Raw genomic sequence first — 20088 nt, 5'->3', positions numbered from 1 at the left:
AGTGTAAGTGCAGTTCTATTACTGTCACCATTTCTACCCAGTGAACACAGTGAGTTTCTGTATGCTTAGTTTGAAAATAGGAACCAATTACAATTACTGTATAAACAAACATGTCTTTTAAAATAATTAACATGTTGTTATTTCAAGGATATTACAGTGGTAAAATCCATGAAGAGTCCTCCTGCTGGTGTCAAGCTTGTTATGGAAGCTATATGCATCTTGAAAGGAATCAAAGCTGACAAAATCCCTGACCCAACAGGTTCAGGGAAAAAAATTGAGGATTTCTGGGGCCCAGCTAAGAGACTTCTTGGTGACATGAGGTTTCTACAGTCACTTCATGAATATGACAAGGACAATATTCCTCCAGCTTATATGAATATCATAAGAAAAAATTATATTCCAAATCCAGATTTTGTACCAGAAAAAATCAGAAATGCTTCTACAGCGGCCGAAGGTCTGTGCAAATGGGTCATAGCAATGGATTCATATGATAAGTAAGTGCTGATAAAAAGCAACCCAGCTGGTATGTTTTATCTTCACTTTTGGTCAGTTAGACAATATACAATTTAAAAGTTATGTAAGTGAGAGGCTCCTTGGAAAATCCTGTCTGAATCTGCTTTGTGTTTGCATATTTACTGGAGGCAAGATTATGCCAACTAATAGTATAATACAGTGGTTCTTAAATTTTTTGGACTCAGGAACCGTTTATACTCTTAAAAAGTATTGAAGGCCCTAATAAGCTTTGTTTATTTACCATATTAGGAATTAAAATGGAAAAGTTTTAAAAATGTTTATTAATTCATTTTAAAAAGCTCTAAAAATGTTACATGTTAATACAAGTGACTTATTTTTTTTTTATAAATTTACATGTTTTTCTTTTAAAAATAGAAAAAAATAATGATGAGAAGAGTGGTATTTTATTATACCTTTACAAGTCTCTTTAATGTGTGGTTTAATGTAAGATAGCCAGACACCAAAATCTGCTGCTTCATTCATTCTGTTGCAATATGTTGTTTTAATTAAAGTATATTAAAAAAAATCCACCATCACACAGAGGTTTAGTTGTACAAGGGAAGACCTCATGAGCTCCCCAAAGGGGCAAGTGTGGTCAGGATCCCCAGGGGTTCTTGGACCACACTTTAAAAACCACTGGCATAATATGTATTCTTGTGAAATAAGGAGCCTTTTTTGGTGATTATATGAGAACCAGTTATATCATACGCAAAAGAGAGTAATTGTTATTTTTTCAAAAAACAACTGTCACAGGATGTTTTTCAAACTCATATCCAATTTTAATCATTCTACATATATGGTAGTGCTATATATGTTTCAGACCATGATATATTAGTTAATGATTAATTTAATGTTTGTTAGGTAACATGACTGACTCCATTTTCCAGATATTAGGGAGAGAATTTAGATCCATCCTTTTTCCTATATAATTCCTTTTATTACCACATACATATTTATAGGATAACTGTTTTTGGTTGATGTATTCTAGGATTTTTTTAAGTAAAATGACAAAGATAAAAGATACCTCACTTTCTCCTCATGAAAACTAACCTTTAACCAATTAGGCTTCTACTAACATTGTAATATTCTACATGACTATCCTACTCTCCTTTTGGAAAGTTATCAAAATTCATACTGGCAAAATGTTTTTTGTATATTTGATGTCTATTTTAATGGCCATTTCTTGTGTCCAGGATCAAGTTTGGATGATTGTTAGATGAAACAGGAAATATGGAAATCGGTTTAGATTTTTGCATAAAGAAGTGTTTTCAGTCATAGGGTATTAGAAAAGTAAATTCAGTGATAGAAAGTGTACTGGAATATTAAATGAATATTTAATTTTTCAATTTTACTTTTTGCAGAGTGGCAAAAATAGTAGCTCCCAAAAAGATAAAACTGGCTGCAGCTGAAGGGGAGCTTAAAATTGCCATGGATGGTCTCAAAAAGAAGCAGGCAGCCCTTAAGGAAGTTCAGGACAAGCTGGCCAGGCTTCAAGACACACTTGAATTAAATAAACAAAAGAAGGCTGACCTGGAAAACCAGGTATGTGCTGATATAGAAAAAGATGGACAAATTCTCAATTATCGTAACTAAGAATGATGTTCGTACTAGCACATAACACACCAGTCCTGTTTCCTTCCTGGTCAGGGATCGGCAAACTATGGCCCGCAGGCCACATCTGCCCATCGCCTGTTTTCGTGTGGCCCAAGAGCTAATAATGGTTTTGACATTTTAAAATAATTACGTATTAATGGCCATATAAATACCCATGAAATATGTAAATGTCCTCAGTTTTGCTGCTTGGCTCACAAAGACTAAAATATTTATTCCCTGGGTCTTTCCAAAAAAAAAAAAAAAATGCCAGTCTGTCTGCCTTAGGTTACTAGAATGTCATATTGAGCTAGATTATTTAATCATTTTTTATTTTGCAAGTGAGGAAATTGAGAACCAAAATGTTAAGTGACGTAGGTTGTATGGCAGAGCTGAAATTAGAACTCAATACTCAGAACCATACAGTATCTACTAAAAATATTTTCAAGACCAAAAATACTACTCTAACTTAATTAGTGATATCATTTGGAAAAATTAACTGCTAAAGTCTGATTATGGGCCAGAAGAAAAGTCATAATATTTTATTAGAGTCAACATTTATTGAATGCTTATTATGTACAAACGCCGGTTGTTGTAAGAACATTACATATTATACCATTTATTCTCACCATAACCTTTTGAGGGAAGTAATCATTTTGTACCATTTTGAAGAAACTAAAGAATAGAAAGATCAAGCAGCTTGTCCATCGTCAACCCAGTTTCTGAGCATCAAGTCTGAGACCAGAACCCAGGCAGCCTGATTCTAATAGCTGTACTCTTTCCAGGACACCAGACTGCCTCTTTCTATAGTAACTATCCTGTATTCTATATTTGCACAAATGTAAGACATTGTGCTAGTCTTTAGAAGTGTAACATATTATGGCATGATTTTTGAATGATCAGTTTTAGTTTAAATAATATAACCAATAAATGGTTATGCAGTTGCTCTCTTTAAACATTTTTCAACTCTCCAATATGTTTGAAAATTTTATTTATTTTTTATAAAATATTAGAAACGGTAATATAAAATGAACATATGCGTATATGTGTATTAAAAATGTGCTTTTTGAGGTAAAATTTTAGCCAAAATATTTTTACTTAGTAGTTTCTGATGGCAACTTTGCCATAGTCCAAGACCTGATTCAGTTTATCGTAAACATTGTTGAAAGAAGAATAGGTGAGGAAAGAAACTAGAAAGACAAAAGATATTTAAAGAGGGAAAATTAAAAGGGAAAAAAATTAAATTTAGGAAGTATCACAAATACTGCAATTACATACCATTTGCTTCTTTCAAACCCATCTTTAGATAAACTGATATAGAATTATACATCTTTTAATCTAAAATCATTGACTTGATATAAATGCTAATAACATTAGTAAAAAGCATAAGCCAAATTCCTATTCCAAAATAACCTAAATGTCTTTGCTTTTGTTGATTGTTGAATTTATCTTTTCATGTAATTATTTTTGAACATCAAGATAAGCTTTATTTAATCTCATCTTCTTCCAAGAATAATGATGTTAAGGCACTTAAAAATTTAATCAAAATAATTCACATATTCTGCTGGAATACTGCTATTGTGTGAACTGAAATAACTTTTCACCAAGTTTGCCACCTTCGTAATTATCTCTCTTTTGTTATCATATTGCTTAATTACATATAATTACATTTGGTTGGCAGTCTTATGCACCAAATAGGCTCTCAGCTATTGATTGGTGTCCTAATTTAAGCTGAATTGCAATTGCAAGTTTGACACAATTTAACAACCTGAAAATTGTGCTTTGTAAATAATCATAAATTATTAAAACCTTTAAACACTTAACCTTTAAGACCATGATATAAGTTAAATGAGGGGAAAATGTTTGTAGAATATTTAAAACAAAATGCATCTAGATTATTTAAAATGGAGGGAAAATATCTATATTTGCAGAAGAATGTCCTTTATTAATTAACTTTCAGTGTCTTGTACTGTATGTCATTTCCTAAATAGAGCTGTTCTTTGTTTTATATGATAAATATTCATTCATTATTAATTTCATGAATTACATTAAACACTTTATATTTACAAATTCTAAAATATGATGGACTTTCCTATATCATAGTGATATAGGAAATCCCAGGCAGAAGTCTGTCATTAAATATAATAATTCACTTCTGAGGGTAAAATCTTGCAGAATTTTAAACTTCTTGTACTTGTAACTGTTGATAAAAGCTCACTTTTATTTTCAAGGTTGACCTGTGCAGCAAAAAACTAGAACGAGCTGAACAGTTGATTGGAGGCCTTGGAGGTGAGAAAACTCGATGGAGCCACACAGCTCTGGAGCTAGGGCAGCTGTACATCAACTTGACTGGGGATATCCTGATTTCCTCAGGAGTGGTTGCTTACCTCGGAGCCTTCACATCCACCTATAGACAGGTAGGGGACGCTATTCCATCTCCTCCTGACCCTCTGCCAATCCCAGCCAATATAACCCTTCAAGGTTTTGTTTTACTTTGGTTTCAGTTTTTTGGTAAGTACAAGGAGGAAGGTATTTTTACATGATTTCTGCTTGTGTATTTTAGTTATTCTATAAATTAGCTGGTTAGCCAAAAGATGCATGTAATATACTCTTCAAAAATCTAATTGTTTTAAAAACAAAAATATCTACTTTAAAATGTAATGTGAAAATGGGGAGTCTCTGAACCTATTCTAGTTTGGGGCTGCCTGATTAAAAATAAAAATTTTTTTAAAAAGTAATGGGAAAATGGTAGCCTCTACTGATAACATCTCAGTTCCTAAGCAAGTACTGTAAAAAGGTATCAGAACTCTGTCTCTCTCTCTCTCTCTCTCTTTCTGTGTGTGTGTGTGTGTGTGTGTGTGTGTGTGTGTGTGTGTGTACTTCAGCTGTTTCCTATCAGTCTCAATAATAAGCCATTTCAAAATCATTTCAGAGAATGAAACTTGGAGGAAAAGGTGAGCCTGCCTAAAACCCTGTTGATAAGTGGCTTTGTTCCTTAGAAAACAAACCCCACGTTCCCTGCCTTGCCTCCCACCTCTCTGACTGATTCTGCCTCTTTCTTCTCCATGGCCCAACACCTAACCCTAGGAGTTAATCCTAATTATTCTTCCTGCCTTTCTCTTCCACTTCTTAGTTTTTACTGAATGAGAGACCCAACATACTCTTCAGCTCTTTTTAGAAAAATGGAACTGGAATCCAACCTGGGTCATGGCCCTATCAAAGCAGGCAGAGAGATTTAGAAAAATTAAGATAACTAAAAGAAAAAATGGTAGGGATGATAATGAGAATAAAAGAAGGGAGGAATTCAGAACATTTGGCAATAGTTTTTGGTGTCAAACGAGAAAGAGTACATGTTAAGTCCCCTTTGTGTAGGGCTTTATAATTTCACTGAGCAGTGGCTTACACATGGTCTCAGTTGAGCCTCATTTAATTTCAGGACTATCTCCTAAGGAGGGTTGACTCTTGGTGCCACTGTTATGCTGTAATTGGTGGTGGTGTTTTTTTTTTTTTTTTTGGAGACGGAGTCTCGCTTTGTCGCCCAGGCTGGAGTGCAGTGGTGCGATCTTGGCTCTCTGTAAGCTCCACCTCCTGGGTTCACGCCATTCTCCTGCCTCAGCCTCCCAAGTAGCTGGGACTACAGGCGCCGGCCACCACGCCTGGCTAATTTTTTGTATTTTTAGTAGAGACGAGGTTTCACCATGTTAGCCAGGATGGTCTCGATCTCCTGACCTCGTGATCTGCCCACCTAGGCCTCCCAAAGTGCTGGGATTACAGGTGTGAGCCACCGTGCCCAGCCGGTGGTGTTGTTTTTAACTAAATGTTTAAAATCCTCACCTAGTGAGTGCTTCTGTCTTTAGCACTCGGTGGTTACCTGCATCCTAATTTAGCACTCTTCCTACTCTCCTACATTGACATTTTGAACAATAAAAAGAGTAGCTTCAGCCACCCTTACCTTTCCCTGCTGGTTCAGAGCACACCGCTAGGTGTCTGCACTGGCTCCTGTCTAGCATTCCAGAGCTCAGCAGAAAGTGTATTAGCACTACCCAGTGCACTAGCAGAATCCACTTTACCCAGTGCTTGGAGAGCTAGATGTACCATCCTCCCAACCAGGTCCTCTCTGACAGACGCACTCCAAGGGACTGCCTCTTCTGACTTTGCCATCATCACCTGGCTACTATCAGAATGGGGGGCTGCTAGTCAGACCACCACACAAATGCTTCAAGGGTGCCTTAAGCACCTGAACTGAGACTTGGAAATTTACTGACAGACACAAAGCCACATTTAACTTAGACACAAGACATGCCAAAGCTCAGAGTGCCTTCTGTGAACTCATTCACTGTCCGAACCCTTGATTCAAGTAGTCACTTCATCCCATGCCACCTCATCTCTGTGAAGGCTTGAAGGCAATTTTATTCCTTCCTTGCTTCGCTAGATCAACCTAAGTTTTTACTTTCCTTAACAAATCTCTCATGTCACTCTCATGTCACAGGAAGGAATTCCTGTGGATTAATTCTCTGAGTCGTACTTTGTCATCTTCACTTTTTTGTCTGTTTCTCTCAGGTCAAAACAGCGAGCAGTTTATTTCCCATCAAAACTGTCTCATTCAATTCTCAGCATAAGGGTTGGATGGCAAACATCAGGGCTCTGACCAGAGCCCTTCCTGGCTTCTGTGTGCTTTCACTCCCAACGACTAGCACCTGTGGCTCTTTCTGTCAGCCTTCCCTTGGGTTCCTAGAACCCACTTTACCCATTGTTTGGAGAACAAGAAGTGCTTGGGAATGTACTTCCCTCTTGAGCAGCCCTTAATGAATAATTGAAGGGAGCATGGGAGTCTCTCTCCCTTCCCCGTGGTTGGGACAGCTCCAAGGAATAGCTTACACTGTGGAGGCTCCCTGTGGCATCTAACGAGGCCACCCGCTGCAGAACTTAGGCTGGTCCCTCACCCTTTATTGGCTTCTACTCCTTCTTGTCCTGCTCCCCCTGCATCCTTTCCTCAGCGTGTCACCTCACATGAATATTCATCCCACAGTCTGTTTCAGGGAACCCAAACCAAGAGGCCTTACAACATGTGGTGCTTTTCTGACATCAAAGGGTTTCAAGTCTCTGGATATCAAGGGCCCTCAATAAATAGCTGCATTTCCCCTCCAAGCTTGAATCTGAGTAGTCATCAATTATTTATTGACTCTTTTATAGAGTTCCTGGCACTTTTCATAAATAAAACATAGGAAAATCCAATTCTTCCAGGGTAACTGGGCCCACAGCACTCAACTGTAATGCCTGTGCCATTTTCCAAAACAGAATCCTACAGTGCTATTAAGAACATACAAGCCCTGGATTTGAATTAATTTGAACCTTCTAATTGACCTTTATCTGCCAATAACCAAAGTCGAAACTGTTTTAATGGTGTTGGGTATTTTCACCAAGATGACACTCTTAATGGCCAGTTTTCCACTTCTACCATCTCTCCCCACCCACCTTTTTTTTTTTCCATGACCTTATGCCAGCAAATCCACCGTCTAGCTCATCACCTGATTACCAGCCAAGGCCATTGGCTTGAATTTTGAGATGCTTGTTCAGAGTCCTCCATGCTCATTTTGGTTATTCTCTGATATTACACCCTTATAGACATGTAATTAGGCCTCTTAAATTGCTAATCCAGAGTTCATCTGTGGTAACATACTATACCTGTCAACTGTAAACCGAGCATTCTGCAGAAACTATTGCTTCTATTTTCTCTACTTCTTCCCTATGTCATAGGCTAGCATGTCTACTCCAGCATCAAGCTAGATCCAAGAAAGCTTGCAGACCTCTCCAAAATGTCTGTAGGCCAACCTACAGCCTGAAAACAAATAGAACAAAACATGCCAGTAGTGCTGGGTGAGGCGGCTCACACCTGTAATCCCAGAATGTTGGGAGGCTGAGGTGGGCAGATTGCTTGAGCTCAGGAGTTTGAGACCAGCCTAGGGAACATAGTACAACCCTGTCTCTACAAAAAATACAAAAAATTATCCGGGCATGGTGGTGTGTGCCTGTAGTCCCAGTCCTACTTGGAGGCTGAGGTGGATGGATTGCTTGAGCCCAGGAGGCAGAGGTTGCAGTGAGCAAGATCGTGCCACTGCACTCCAGCCTGGGTGACAGAGTAAGATTCCGTCTCAAAAAAAATAAATAAAAAAATTAAAAATAAAACATGCCAGAAGCAACTGTGTATAGAAGTCAAACTGGAAATGCTATCTGTCCCTCCTCCCTACGTAGCAATACCATCTGTTCCTCATATCAACAACCAAATAAAACAAAATAGCCAGATGATATTTAGTAAGTACTTATGCTAGGGAGAATTTTGGCCCCTATGATCTTCACCTCCAAGTGTTGTATCTGTAACTATGCCACGTTACATGGCAAAGGGGCTTTGCAGATGGAATTATGGTTGCTAGTCAACTGAGCTTAAAGTAGGAAGATTATCTTTGGCTATCTTGGACTTCACTGTAAGATAAAGCTGAAATGTCTTTTTTGAGCAAGAGTAAGGAAGTACCCAGAGAAAGATGGGGCCATGTCAAAAGGACACAGAATTTAGCTTAAGGGTATTCCCACTGGCCAAACTTGGACAATTTCAGCATCGCAATAAATAGTGATAGTAACATAACTCATTGGATAAAATATTAAAAAGATGAATCTATGCTGACATAAATTAGTAATAAAAAAATTGAATGTTTGAAAAAAACAGGACATTTTCATGGTTACAAAGTATCTCCCCGCAGAATGCTTATTACCTGCAAAGGAAATGGGGAAAAGAGCAATTTAACAGTGGGGAAGTTATAATATTTCACAAGTGCTGTCTTAACCATTTTAAATAACAGTTAAAAACTCAGAATTCTTTCTTGTAAGTAGTTTGCTAAGCCCTCACCCCAACCATTTTCTTTATTAGGCTCGAACACTCCTGGGTTACAATAGATAGCTTCCAGAGGCCCCCAGATACCAGGGACAGCCCCTTCTTCCCTGCAACCACAGAATGATTCAAAATACCCAATCCCCAGGAAACATGTGGAACCCAGCTAATTCCATCCCATTTACCGTATATAAACTGCCTCCCACAGCTCTAGCTTGATGCTACACTGACTCCTGACAACACCCTGTGTGGCCCTGTGTGCAGCCTTCTCTCATCTGGAGCTATAACTAACAGAGTTCTGCCTTTCATTTATCTGAGTGTCTTTGCGTTGCATCCCACCATCTGAAGAATCTATAATCACACATAAGCTCATATAATTATGACACAGAAGCCTGGCAGACAACACTTTAATCAAGTGATAAAAATTAGTGTCATCAGTAAATGAACATCAAAGTGTCATCAGAAATGAAATTGTGTGCCATCTGATGGATGCAGTGAGAAGAGCACATGATTTCTGTGACATTTCCGCCAAAGATGCATAACCTGGCATGGTGCCAGGAATCATGATGGAACATCATACAGACCCAGTTGTGGGGCATTCTACATAATATTAACAGGCTTATCAAGGTCATGAATGTCATCAATTCCCCCAAAACTGTGATGCACTTTCTTGTGCAAACCTCAAGGAATGTTGGTCCAGCCTACTCAGCAGGAGCCTGAGGGAGATGGCAGTGCCCAGCATGGCCTCTCAGCCAGCGCCATCTGTGAGCACCCAGCACCCTCATCAACCCAGAGGCTGGTACCAGCACCATACATATCCACCTTCCCTTTGCTTTCTTCTAACTCCTTTCTCTCCAGTTATGTCTTTCACTATTTCTGAAATCTTTGATCTGTAAACTCAACTTGGATACTGACTTCTGACTTTCTGAACACGAACCTTGGCTTGTAGTACCTCCCGGGTTCCTGAGCATCCTACAGACTGTCCCCCAGGTAGAGTCTCACAAACTGCATTATGTGCCCTGATCCTTATTGGCACTGAAATGCCCTGCCGTAGCCGCTCACAGGGCATGTGAGTCAGAAGTAAATGTTTTCCGTCTCTCCTACTGATTCAAAATGGATTTACTTTTCTACTATAATATTGTATGTGCTAGATATATGTAACATAAAGAAAATACTGGAAAAAATGTGGTGGTCCCAACTACTTTGTAAAGTGAATCTTTGTTTTTTTTTTTTTAAACTTTTAGGTTCAGGGGTACATGTGCAGGTTTTTTACATAACCAAATTGTGTGTCAACAGGGTTCGGTGTACAGATTATGTCATCACCCAGGTAATAAGCATAGTATCTATTAGGTAGTTTTTCAATCTTCACCCTCCTCCCACCCTCCACCCTCAAGTAGGCCCCAGTGTCTATTGCTCCCTTCTTTGTGTCCATGCCTTCTCATCATTTAGCTCCCACTTATAAGTAAGAACATGCAGTATTTGGTTTTCTTTTCCTGCATTAGTTTGCTTAGGTTAATGGCCTCTAGTTTCATCCGTGTTGCTGCAGAGGACATGATCTTACTCTTTTTATGGCTGCATAGTATTCCATGGTGTATATGTACCATTTGAGTTGATTCTATGTCTTTGCTATTGTGAATAGTGCTGCAATGAACATACACATGTGTATTAGGATTCTCTAGAGGGACAGAACTAATAGGAGATGTATATATATATCTGATATATATAAGATATATATATATATGGGAGTTTATTAAGTAGTATTAACTACTAGAGGGACAGAACTAATAGGATTCTCTAAAAGGACAGAACTAACAGGATACACACATACACACACACACACACACACACACACATATATAAAGGGGAGTTTATTAAGTAGTATTAACTCACAGGATCACAAGGTCCCACAATAGGCCATCTGCAAGCTGAGGAGCAACAAAGCCAGTCTGAGTTCCAAAGCTGAAGAACTTGGAGTCTTGACGTTTGAGGGCAGGAAGCATCCAGCATGGGAGAAAGATATAGGCTGAAAGGCTAAGCCAGTCTAGCCTTTTCACATTTTTCTGCCTGCTTTGTATCCTGGCTGTGTTGGCAGCAGATTAGATGGTACCTACCCCGATTAAGGGTGGGTCTGCCTTTCCCAGCTGACTGACTCAAATGTTAATCTCCTTTGACAACACCCTCAGAGACACACCCAGGATCAATACTTTGCATCCTTCAATCCAATCAAGTTGACATTCAGTATTAACCATCACAGCATGCGTGTGTCTTTATGGTAGAACAATTTATATTTCTTTGGGCATATACCCAGTAATGGGGTTGCTGAGTTGAATAATAGTTCTAGGTTCTTTGAGAAATCACTACACTGCTCTGCCCAATGGCTGAACTAATTTACATTCCCACCAGCTGTGTATAAGCAGTCCCATTTCTCTGCGACCTCACCAGCATCTGTTGTTTTTTCGCTTTTAACAAAAGCCATTCTGATTGGTGCGAGATGGTATCTCATTGTGGTTTGGATTTATATTTCTCTAATGACTAGTGATGTTGAGCATTTTTTCATATCCTTGTGGCTGTGTGTATGTCTTCTGTTGAGAAGTGTCTGTTTGTGTCCTTTGCCTACTTTTTAATGGGGTGGGTTGTTTTTTGCTTGTTAATTTGTTTAAGTTCCTTATGGATTCTAGATATGTAGACCTTTGTCAGATGCATAGTTTGCAAATGTTTCTCCCCATTCTGTAGGTTGTCTGTTTACTCTGCTGATAGTTTATTTTGCTGTGAAGAAGCTCTTTAGTTTAATTAGGTCCTATTTGTCAATTTTTGTTTTTGTTGCAATTGTTTTTGGCATCCTTGCCATTAAATCTTTGCCAGGGCCTATGTCTAGAATGGTATTTCCTAGGTTTTCTTCTAAGGTTTTATAGTTTTAGGTTTTACATTTAAGTCTTTAATTCATCTTGAGTTGATTTTTGTATATGGCATAATGAAGGGGTCCAATTTCAGTCTTCTGCATATGGCTAGCCAGTTATCCTAGCACCATTTATTGAATAGGGAGTCCTTTCCCCATTGCTTATTTTTGTCAACTGTGTCAAAGATCAGATGCTTGTAGGTGTACAGCTTTATTTCTGTGCTCTCTATTCTGTTCCATTCGTCTCTGTTTTTGCACCAGTGTCATGCTGTTTTGGTTATTGGAGCCTTGTAGTATAGTTCAAAGTTGGATACTGTGATGGCTCTGGCTTTGTTCTTTTTGCTAAGGATAGCTTTGGCTATTCGGGCTCTTTATTGGTTCCATATGAATTTTAGAATACTTTTTCCAAATTCTGTGAAAAATGTCATTGGTAGTTTGATAGGAGTAGCATTGAAAATGAAGCTTTATAACAACAATTGGTAATTATTTTTTCCAGATACAAAATTCTGACTTAAGTGCTTAATCTAGACTTTATCTCAACATTGAATATGTTGAGTACATAGCTGACCTTCTCAATTAGAATTTTATTTGAAATAAGAATCTGAGAAACAGAAATCATTTTTGAGATAGAGTTTCCACAACGGTTTGTTGACTCAATGAATACAGTATAAATGAGGAATTATAAAACATGCTTTTGAAAACCTCCAGTCTCATTTCTTTATCTTTCTGTGTATGTTCTAAAGAACCAAACTAAAGAGTGGACAACTTTATGCAAAGGAAGAGATATCCCCTGCTCAGATGATTGCTCTCTTATGGGCACCCTGGGAGAAGCTGTGACAATTCGAACTTGGAATATTGCTGGATTACCTTCTGACTCATTTTCCATTGATAATGGGATAATCATAATGTAAGAAAAATATTTTTCTCACAAATGGTCTTTATTAAATAACAGTAGATTTATCTGTGTTCCTTCTAACAATTTTAGGTAGCAAACTTTTACAGTATTAAAAAAATTACTTAACTAATTAGTGAAATTAAGTATGAGTAATCACTTCCTTCTCTTATTAATATTATAATAGTTGAGTATTAGACACTGTAGTAAACAAATGAACCAGATGACTTGTACTTAATTTTTTAAAATTAATTTTTAGCAAATAGAGCAAAACCCTGCCTTAAGTAAGGGAAGTCCAAAATTTTCATTTCCATAAAATACAGGGTTTTGTTATTAAGAGGTTAATGAAATGTGCATTAGTGTGTCATTGGTGGTGATTGGGCAAGGTGTTTCAAATTCTGTCTTAGTCCCTAGTGTGGGACTGTTTTAAATTAGATGGATGTATTTCTGGGTCCTACACTGATAGGGAATAGTAGCCACTATACCTGTAGTTTCCTGGTTAGTAGAGAAAACCTGTGTAGACTGGGCTAGGTGAATATTAAAGGCTTGTCTGCCTCACCCTCTCCTCCAGGTCTCACCTCCCAGAAACCAAGGACTTCAGCCTGTCACAGTGTGAGGACAATCTCGTATTATTTCCAAGTTCACATTACCATGAGCCTTTTATCACTTGGCCAGTTTTCTCAGAGTTTTAGCATGTTAATGATAGCACAGATATTTCCTACTATCAGTAGGAAATGCTCTGTATTACATGACTATTTTGACTAGTTGTTAGGTTACTATGAAAAAGTAATTGATATGATGGTACTTTTTAAAGTAAAAATGTTTGAGCCATGCAAACTTTTAAAATAGAAGTAAACACTAAATGTGGAGACTAGTTGTGCCTAAATTTTATGTATATGGTTTTTGGGGGTTTTTTGTCGTTTTTTTTGAGACAGAGTCTCACTCTGTTGCCCAGGTTGGAGTGCAGTGGCACGATCTTAGCTCACTGCAAGCTCCGCCTCCCGGGTTCATGCCATTCTCCTGCCTCAGCCTCCCAAGCAGCTGGGACTACAGGCACCCGCCACCACGCCCGGCAAATTTTTGTATTTTTAGTAGAGACGGGGTTTCACCGTGTTAGGCAGGATGGTCTTGATCTCCTGACCTTGTGATCTGCCCACCTCAGCCTCCCAAAGTGCTGGGATTACAGGCGTGAGCCACTGCGCCTGGCCTGTACATAGTATTTATGAAAATCATTTTACAAATTAAAACTCTGGTGAACACATTTATTTTCCAATAAATTGTCCTGACATATGGAATTTTTTAGCATTCATTTACTAAATTGTTCTACAAGAATTTGAGGTATGTGCAATATGATTATAATATAAAACAAGATAAAATCTGATGAGACCACCTAGGGTAAGTTAAAGGAGTAGTTACTGTTAGAATTTGAGACAAGCTAATTCCTATAGCTGGACCTTGAATTAAGTTTGACGCTTTCTCATAACTAAGACAAAAAGAAAAAGTTGTATCACATAGTTCTTGTTTTTTAACCAAGTAAACTGTAGTTAGAGAGACCAGCTTTTTCAGGAGCTAAAGTTAAATTTAATTATTTTATTTATTTAGAGAAAAAATTACAAAGCTTTACTTTGGGGAACTAAAATACTGGGTACTCTGATCCAATAATCTAAATTAATCCGAGGAGAAAATAGATAATCTGAAATCAATGATAAATATGTGCATTAGCTGGCTGCTAAAATAAAGATTTTAGCAGATTTTTAAGTGCCTTTTACCAAGCACAGAAGGGCAGCTCGTTGTTGAATTACTTGACATGTGGCATGCAGGCAGTGTGTGTTAATGTTTAGTGTTAGAATATACCTTACAGATTGACACAGGTGGGAGATCTCTGAAATTTTGGAAGTCTGACTTTTACTTTCACTTTTGTCTAGCTGGACCAATTAACTACAGCATGAAAATAGTCAAATTTTTGCTGCTTTTGTTATTGTTTTTATCTCAGAGAAGAGTTTTGGCTCTTCTCAAGCTCTCGTGAATGTAGCTGGTCATGTCCTACATGTTAGTAGTTACTGAAGTGGTAGTCATATTCTTGATTTGCAATTTATATATCATGGTTCTGCCTAGCAGGACATCTATAACCACTATATCCATCATCAGAGGCCAAATTGCATCTTGTTTTCTAGCAAATAAACATACCCTTATTTTTGGGTCTAGTCATATTTCAAAAACAATAGAACTGTTGATGGATATATCTGCATATAAGATTCTAAACCGTTCAGTGATTATTTTTCAAGACAACACACTCACATTTTGGGAGGGATGGAGATAGAAAATTATGTTAATGAGTCATAACCTCTACATCTTTACTATTCATTTGTAAAAATGTTGAAATATTAGCAGAAAGTTATGGTAGCAACTATACTAAGAAGAAAATATTAACAATTTTCATTCTTGGCTTCTTTTCCCAATATATTTTGGTAATCTTATACTGAAAGCTTTCAGTAAATATGTTTAAAGTGATCACTTTGAAGTATCAGCTAAGTATCTTCTTTACCTGTGCAGTGCCCTCTTCCATTCCCCAGAAACTCTTGCTTGACAATGATAGTATCTAATATTGAGCACTCACAGAGGACCTAATCCTGTGCTAAGTGCTTTTCACATATTATCTCAGCAGAGTGAGGAGACAATTATTTAGGAAAACTGGAAGAATCTGTAAAATTTGGGCAAGTTAGAATATAATTAACTTTTGGGGCTATTGACTCCTAAAGGTCCCTGGCTAATTAGAATTTCAAAGATTAGTGATAACATTAAATATAATTAGATTGTATCTGAACAAGGATTAGGATTGTTTAACAGCTTGCTAAGTAGATCAGACCTGTATCTGATATAACTCTGCTTTTTAAAACAGTAAATTTTCACTTCCATAGGAGAGAGATATATTAGGTTTAATTCAGTAGCAATAATAACTGAGAAGAATAACACCTTTCCTTGTCTGTTTTTATGAATTTATGTGTGTGTAAAAATGAAAATATCAAAACTCTGAAATGTATTGCTGCTTTATATTCAAAATCTGTGGTCTGTGCAACTGCTGTGAAAATGTATTTTCACTGTTAGAAGTCCGTGTTTTCAAAAAGCCCACAAAAGCACCAAATAATAATCCTCTCTAGACAGTAACAAAAGAATACACACTGTCAAAACTTGGAATATTGAGTGCTATAAAAATTCAATTTCCATTGGGGGAACCACTGATTTGAAAGCCTTTGTAGATTCAAGAATGCTTCATGGAGGAAGTAAAAGAGAGAAAGATTATGTGGAGAAAAACATTTTCTTGTTAAAAAAAAAATACAAAATAATAATGGAGAAGAAGTAAGCAAGTAAACGTAGTGCCTGCTCATTTTGAATTCAGAATTTGTATTCATCCAAAGACTGAAGCTATTTAAATCAGTTTGTTGCATACAGCTTTCCACAATTGTTGGTATATTTGTTAAACTAGTATTTTCTTTTTTATCTACATTGAAGAATATCTCCTTTAAAATTTTATTCATCTAATCTGTTATTCTATGGAAGCCCAAATCTTTAAAATTGAATATAAGCTGAAGTCACAAACATCCTGTCTTTGGATAAAAAAGATGTTACATTAAGACTGTTGTCTGGGGAAAATAAGTTTGATATAGTTATTAACTGGATATGGAACAACAAAAGATTTGTTTGTGTATAACTGCACACACACATATATGGGGAGAGAGGAGAGAGAGAGAGAGACAGAGAGAGAGAGAGAGAGAATATACAATTGTTCCAGCATAATTTGTTGAAAATATTATCCTTTTTAAAATCAGGTTGCCTTTACATCTTTGTTGAAAATCATTGGTTCACATACATGTGGGTTTGTTGCTGAGTTCTCTGTTCCATTTGCCTATTTGTCTTGATGTAAATACCATATTTCTTTGATTATTGAAGCATAGTAAGTCTCAAAGTCAGGTATTATATCTTTCACATTTGTTCTTCTCTTTCAAAATTGTTTTGTCTAATTGTTAACTCTAAATATAAATTTTATAATCAATTTTTAAGTGACTACACAAATCTTCCTGGGATTTGTATTGGTACTAATTGAATCTAAGATCAATTTGAGAAGAATTGACAACTTAGTATGTATTTCTAATATATGAACACAGTGTATTTCTTTGTGTACTTAGGCCTCCTTTGATTTCTTTCGTCAGTGTTTTGTGGTTAGATTTATACCCAGTATTTCTTTTATTTCTGTGTGGTACTTAAAAGATTGTGTTCAACTATTCATTAGGAAAGCAGTTTATTTTTGAATATTGACTTTTTGCCCTGTAGCTTTAATAAACTCATTTATTAGTTCTAGGATCTTTTATGTAGATGTATTGGAATATTTTATATGTAGACAGTCATGCTGTTTGCAATTAGTGACATTTTAACTTACTACTTTCTAATCTGTATTGCTTTTATTTCTTTTTCTTAGCTTATTGCACTGACAAGGGTTTCCAGTATAATGATGAACAGGGTTGATGAAATCAGACACTATTGCCTTTTACCTAATCTTAGAGAGAATCAGTTTTTTACTATCACATGTGATATTAGCTGTAGGTTTTTGTACCTCCTTTGTATCATGTGAAAGAGACTCCCTTCTATTCCTAGTTTGCTGATGGTTTTTACCATTAATGGATGTTACATTTTGTGAAATGTTTTTTCTGCATCTATTGAGTTAATCCTACAGTTTTTTTATGTTTAGTCTGTTAAAATGGTAAATTATACCGATTGATTTTTGAATGTTGAAGTAGCCTTGCATTTCCAGATTAAACTCTACTTGGTCATAATGTATTCTCTTATTTATATATTTTTGGATTCGATTTGCTAATGTGCTTTGAAGAGTTTTGCATTTATGTTCATGAGGAATATTGATCTGTGTTTTATTTTGTTGTAATGTCTGTATGGTTTTGCTTTCAGAGTAACGCTGGCCTCATAGAAGGAATTGGGAAGTCTTCTCTCCTATTTTGTGAAAGAGATCATGTAGAATTAGAATTATTTCTTTCTTAAATGTTTCATAGAAATGACCAAAGAAATTATCTGTGCCTGGAATTTTTTTGTCATTGAAAGATTTTATCCATGAATTCAATTTTTAAAATAGTAACAGGTCTATCCAGGTGCTCTGTTTCTTCCTAAGTGAGTTTTGGCAGTTTCTGTCTTTTCTGAAATTGCTCAGTTTCATCTAAGCTGTTAAATGTATGACCAGAAAGTTGTTTATAGTATTTCCTTAATATTTATTTAATGTCTGTAGGATCTGTAATGATAATCTCACCTATCACTTCTGATATTGATAATTTGTGTATTCTTTCTATTTTCTTGGTCAATCTGGCTAGAGTTTGATAAATTTTGTTGATCCTATGTAGAACAAGCCTTTGGTTGCATTGTTTTTCCCCATTCTTTTTTTTGTTTTCAATAATACTGATTTCTTCCCTAATATTTATTATTTCTTTGCTTCTGTTTGCTTTAGGCATAAATTACTTTTATGTCTCTGGTTTCCTAAGGTGGAAGGTATTGATTCTAGATTTTTCTTTTCTAATCCATGGATTTAATGCTATAAGTTTCACATTAAGTATTGCTTTAGCTACATAGCACAAATTTTGATGTTTTATTTTAATTTTCATTTCCTTTAAAGTATTTTCTAATTTTTTTTAAAATTTCCTCTTTGATTCATGGATTTTTCAGAAATATATTTTTTTAATTTCCAAATACTTGGAGACTTTTAGGGTATTTTTTGTTACTGTTTTTAGTTTCAAATTTATTTGTTATTTTCAGACTATCATTGTATGATTCCAGTTTAAAATTTTTTAAGGTTCGTTTTATGGCATAAATCTTGTCTATATTTTTAATGTTCCATGTGCACTTGGAAAAAATATCCTGATATTATTGAGTGAAGGGCATTTTGAAAGTTGGTTAGGTTGAACTGCTTGATACTGTTGTTCATGGCTTCAATATCCTTGCTAGTTTTCTGTCTACTTGTTCTCTCTTCAGTCTTATCAGTTTTAGCTTTATTTATTTTGGAGCTCTGTTGTTAGAGGCATACACATTAAAGACTATTATGTCTTCTTGATGAATTGACCCTTTTGTTGTTGTGTATGTTCACCTTTATCCTTGATGGTTTTCTTGTTCTGAAGTCTGTTTTTTCTAATATACTATTGCCAGTACAGCTTTCTTTTGATTAGTGTTTTCATGGTATATCTTTTATCATCATTTTACTTTTAATATAACTATATTATTATATTTAAAGTGGGTATCTTGTAGACAGCTGACAGTTGGATCGTATAGTTTTATCCAATCTGGTAGTATCTCTCCTTGTTGATCAAATTGGACTATATATATTCATCTATCTTCAACTACACTGACTCTTCTGTTATCTCTGTTCTGCTACTGAGCCCATACTATGGGACTTTTAATTTCAGATATTATGTTTTTCAGTTCTAAAATTTCCATTTGGTGCTCATTATCCTTTTTGTTTTTTTTCTTCTGATAATGTCTTCATTTACTTAAAAAATGTTCACCTTTGTCTCATGGAGGATGGTTATAATATCTGCTTTAAAGTTTTTTCTGGTAATTTCAAATCTGTCTATTTCTTTGAGAATTAACCACATCCTTATTCTTTGTGTGTTGAGTAATTTTGGATTGCATCCTGGAAATTTTGAATATGAGACTCTGGGTCCTGTCAAAATCCTCTGGATGAGATTGATTTTTTGGTTTAGCAGTCAAATAACTCAATTAAGTTTAGATCACAATTCTTAGTTCTCCTTCTGTGGGTGATGTTGCAATGTCAGTTCAGATTTGTAAGCCTTCACTATACTGTTTGAATCTACTCCTTGGCATTCATTACTCAGGAGTTAAATGGACTAGGATTTATGATATCGTTTAAAGCCTCTGATATGCTTCTTTAGATGTGTTCCATGCATGCACAGCTTCAGGTCTTTTCTCTTCAGAATTTATCGTACCCCTGCCCCACTTTCCATATCCCAGGGGCACCTTTTTTATACTTTTTTTTATGGCCAAAATGATGAAGTTCTTTCAGAGTTTTCTCTTCTCTTGCTATTGGATAATTTCATGCCAACACTGGGGGCAAAGTGGTAAGAAAAAAGAGAGAAAAATACTTGGATTTCCCTTACATTCTGTGCACAACAGGAGCCTCTTTTTTTACTTCTGTCCAGAGAGACAGGTTTTCGCTCAGTGTTTTGGGTAACTGCACCACTGCTATTTCTGTCATGATAATACAGTTCTGCGAGTGGGGTTAACCTTGGGGTAGAGACAAAAGAG

The 20088-nt window shown here is 36.3% G+C and overlaps 1 protein-coding gene across 2 annotated transcripts in view; it reads left to right on the top strand.

Moving 5' to 3' along the window:
* DNAH7 (dynein axonemal heavy chain 7) overlaps positions 1 to 20088 on the top strand; it is a 349153-nt gene that overhangs the window by 218877 nt on the left and 110188 nt on the right. For both annotated transcript variants that reach the window (XM_054477799.2, XM_054477800.2), the window contains exons 44-47: positions 148 to 494; positions 1875 to 2055; positions 4335 to 4520; positions 12626 to 12789. In XM_054477799.2, coding sequence (XP_054333774.1) covers positions 148 to 494; positions 1875 to 2055; positions 4335 to 4520; positions 12626 to 12789 — 878 coding nt within the window. The remainder of the gene's footprint in view (positions 1 to 147; positions 495 to 1874; positions 2056 to 4334; positions 4521 to 12625; positions 12790 to 20088) is intronic.

Source organism: Pongo pygmaeus, chromosome 11 (genome assembly GCF_028885625.2).
Source record: "Pongo pygmaeus isolate AG05252 chromosome 11, NHGRI_mPonPyg2-v2.0_pri, whole genome shotgun sequence".
In the NCBI taxonomy this organism is placed as follows: Eukaryota; Metazoa; Chordata; class Mammalia; order Primates; family Hominidae; genus Pongo; species Pongo pygmaeus.
The sequence above is the reverse complement of the archived record's forward strand: the minus strand, read 5'-3'. Positions and strand labels throughout refer to the sequence as shown.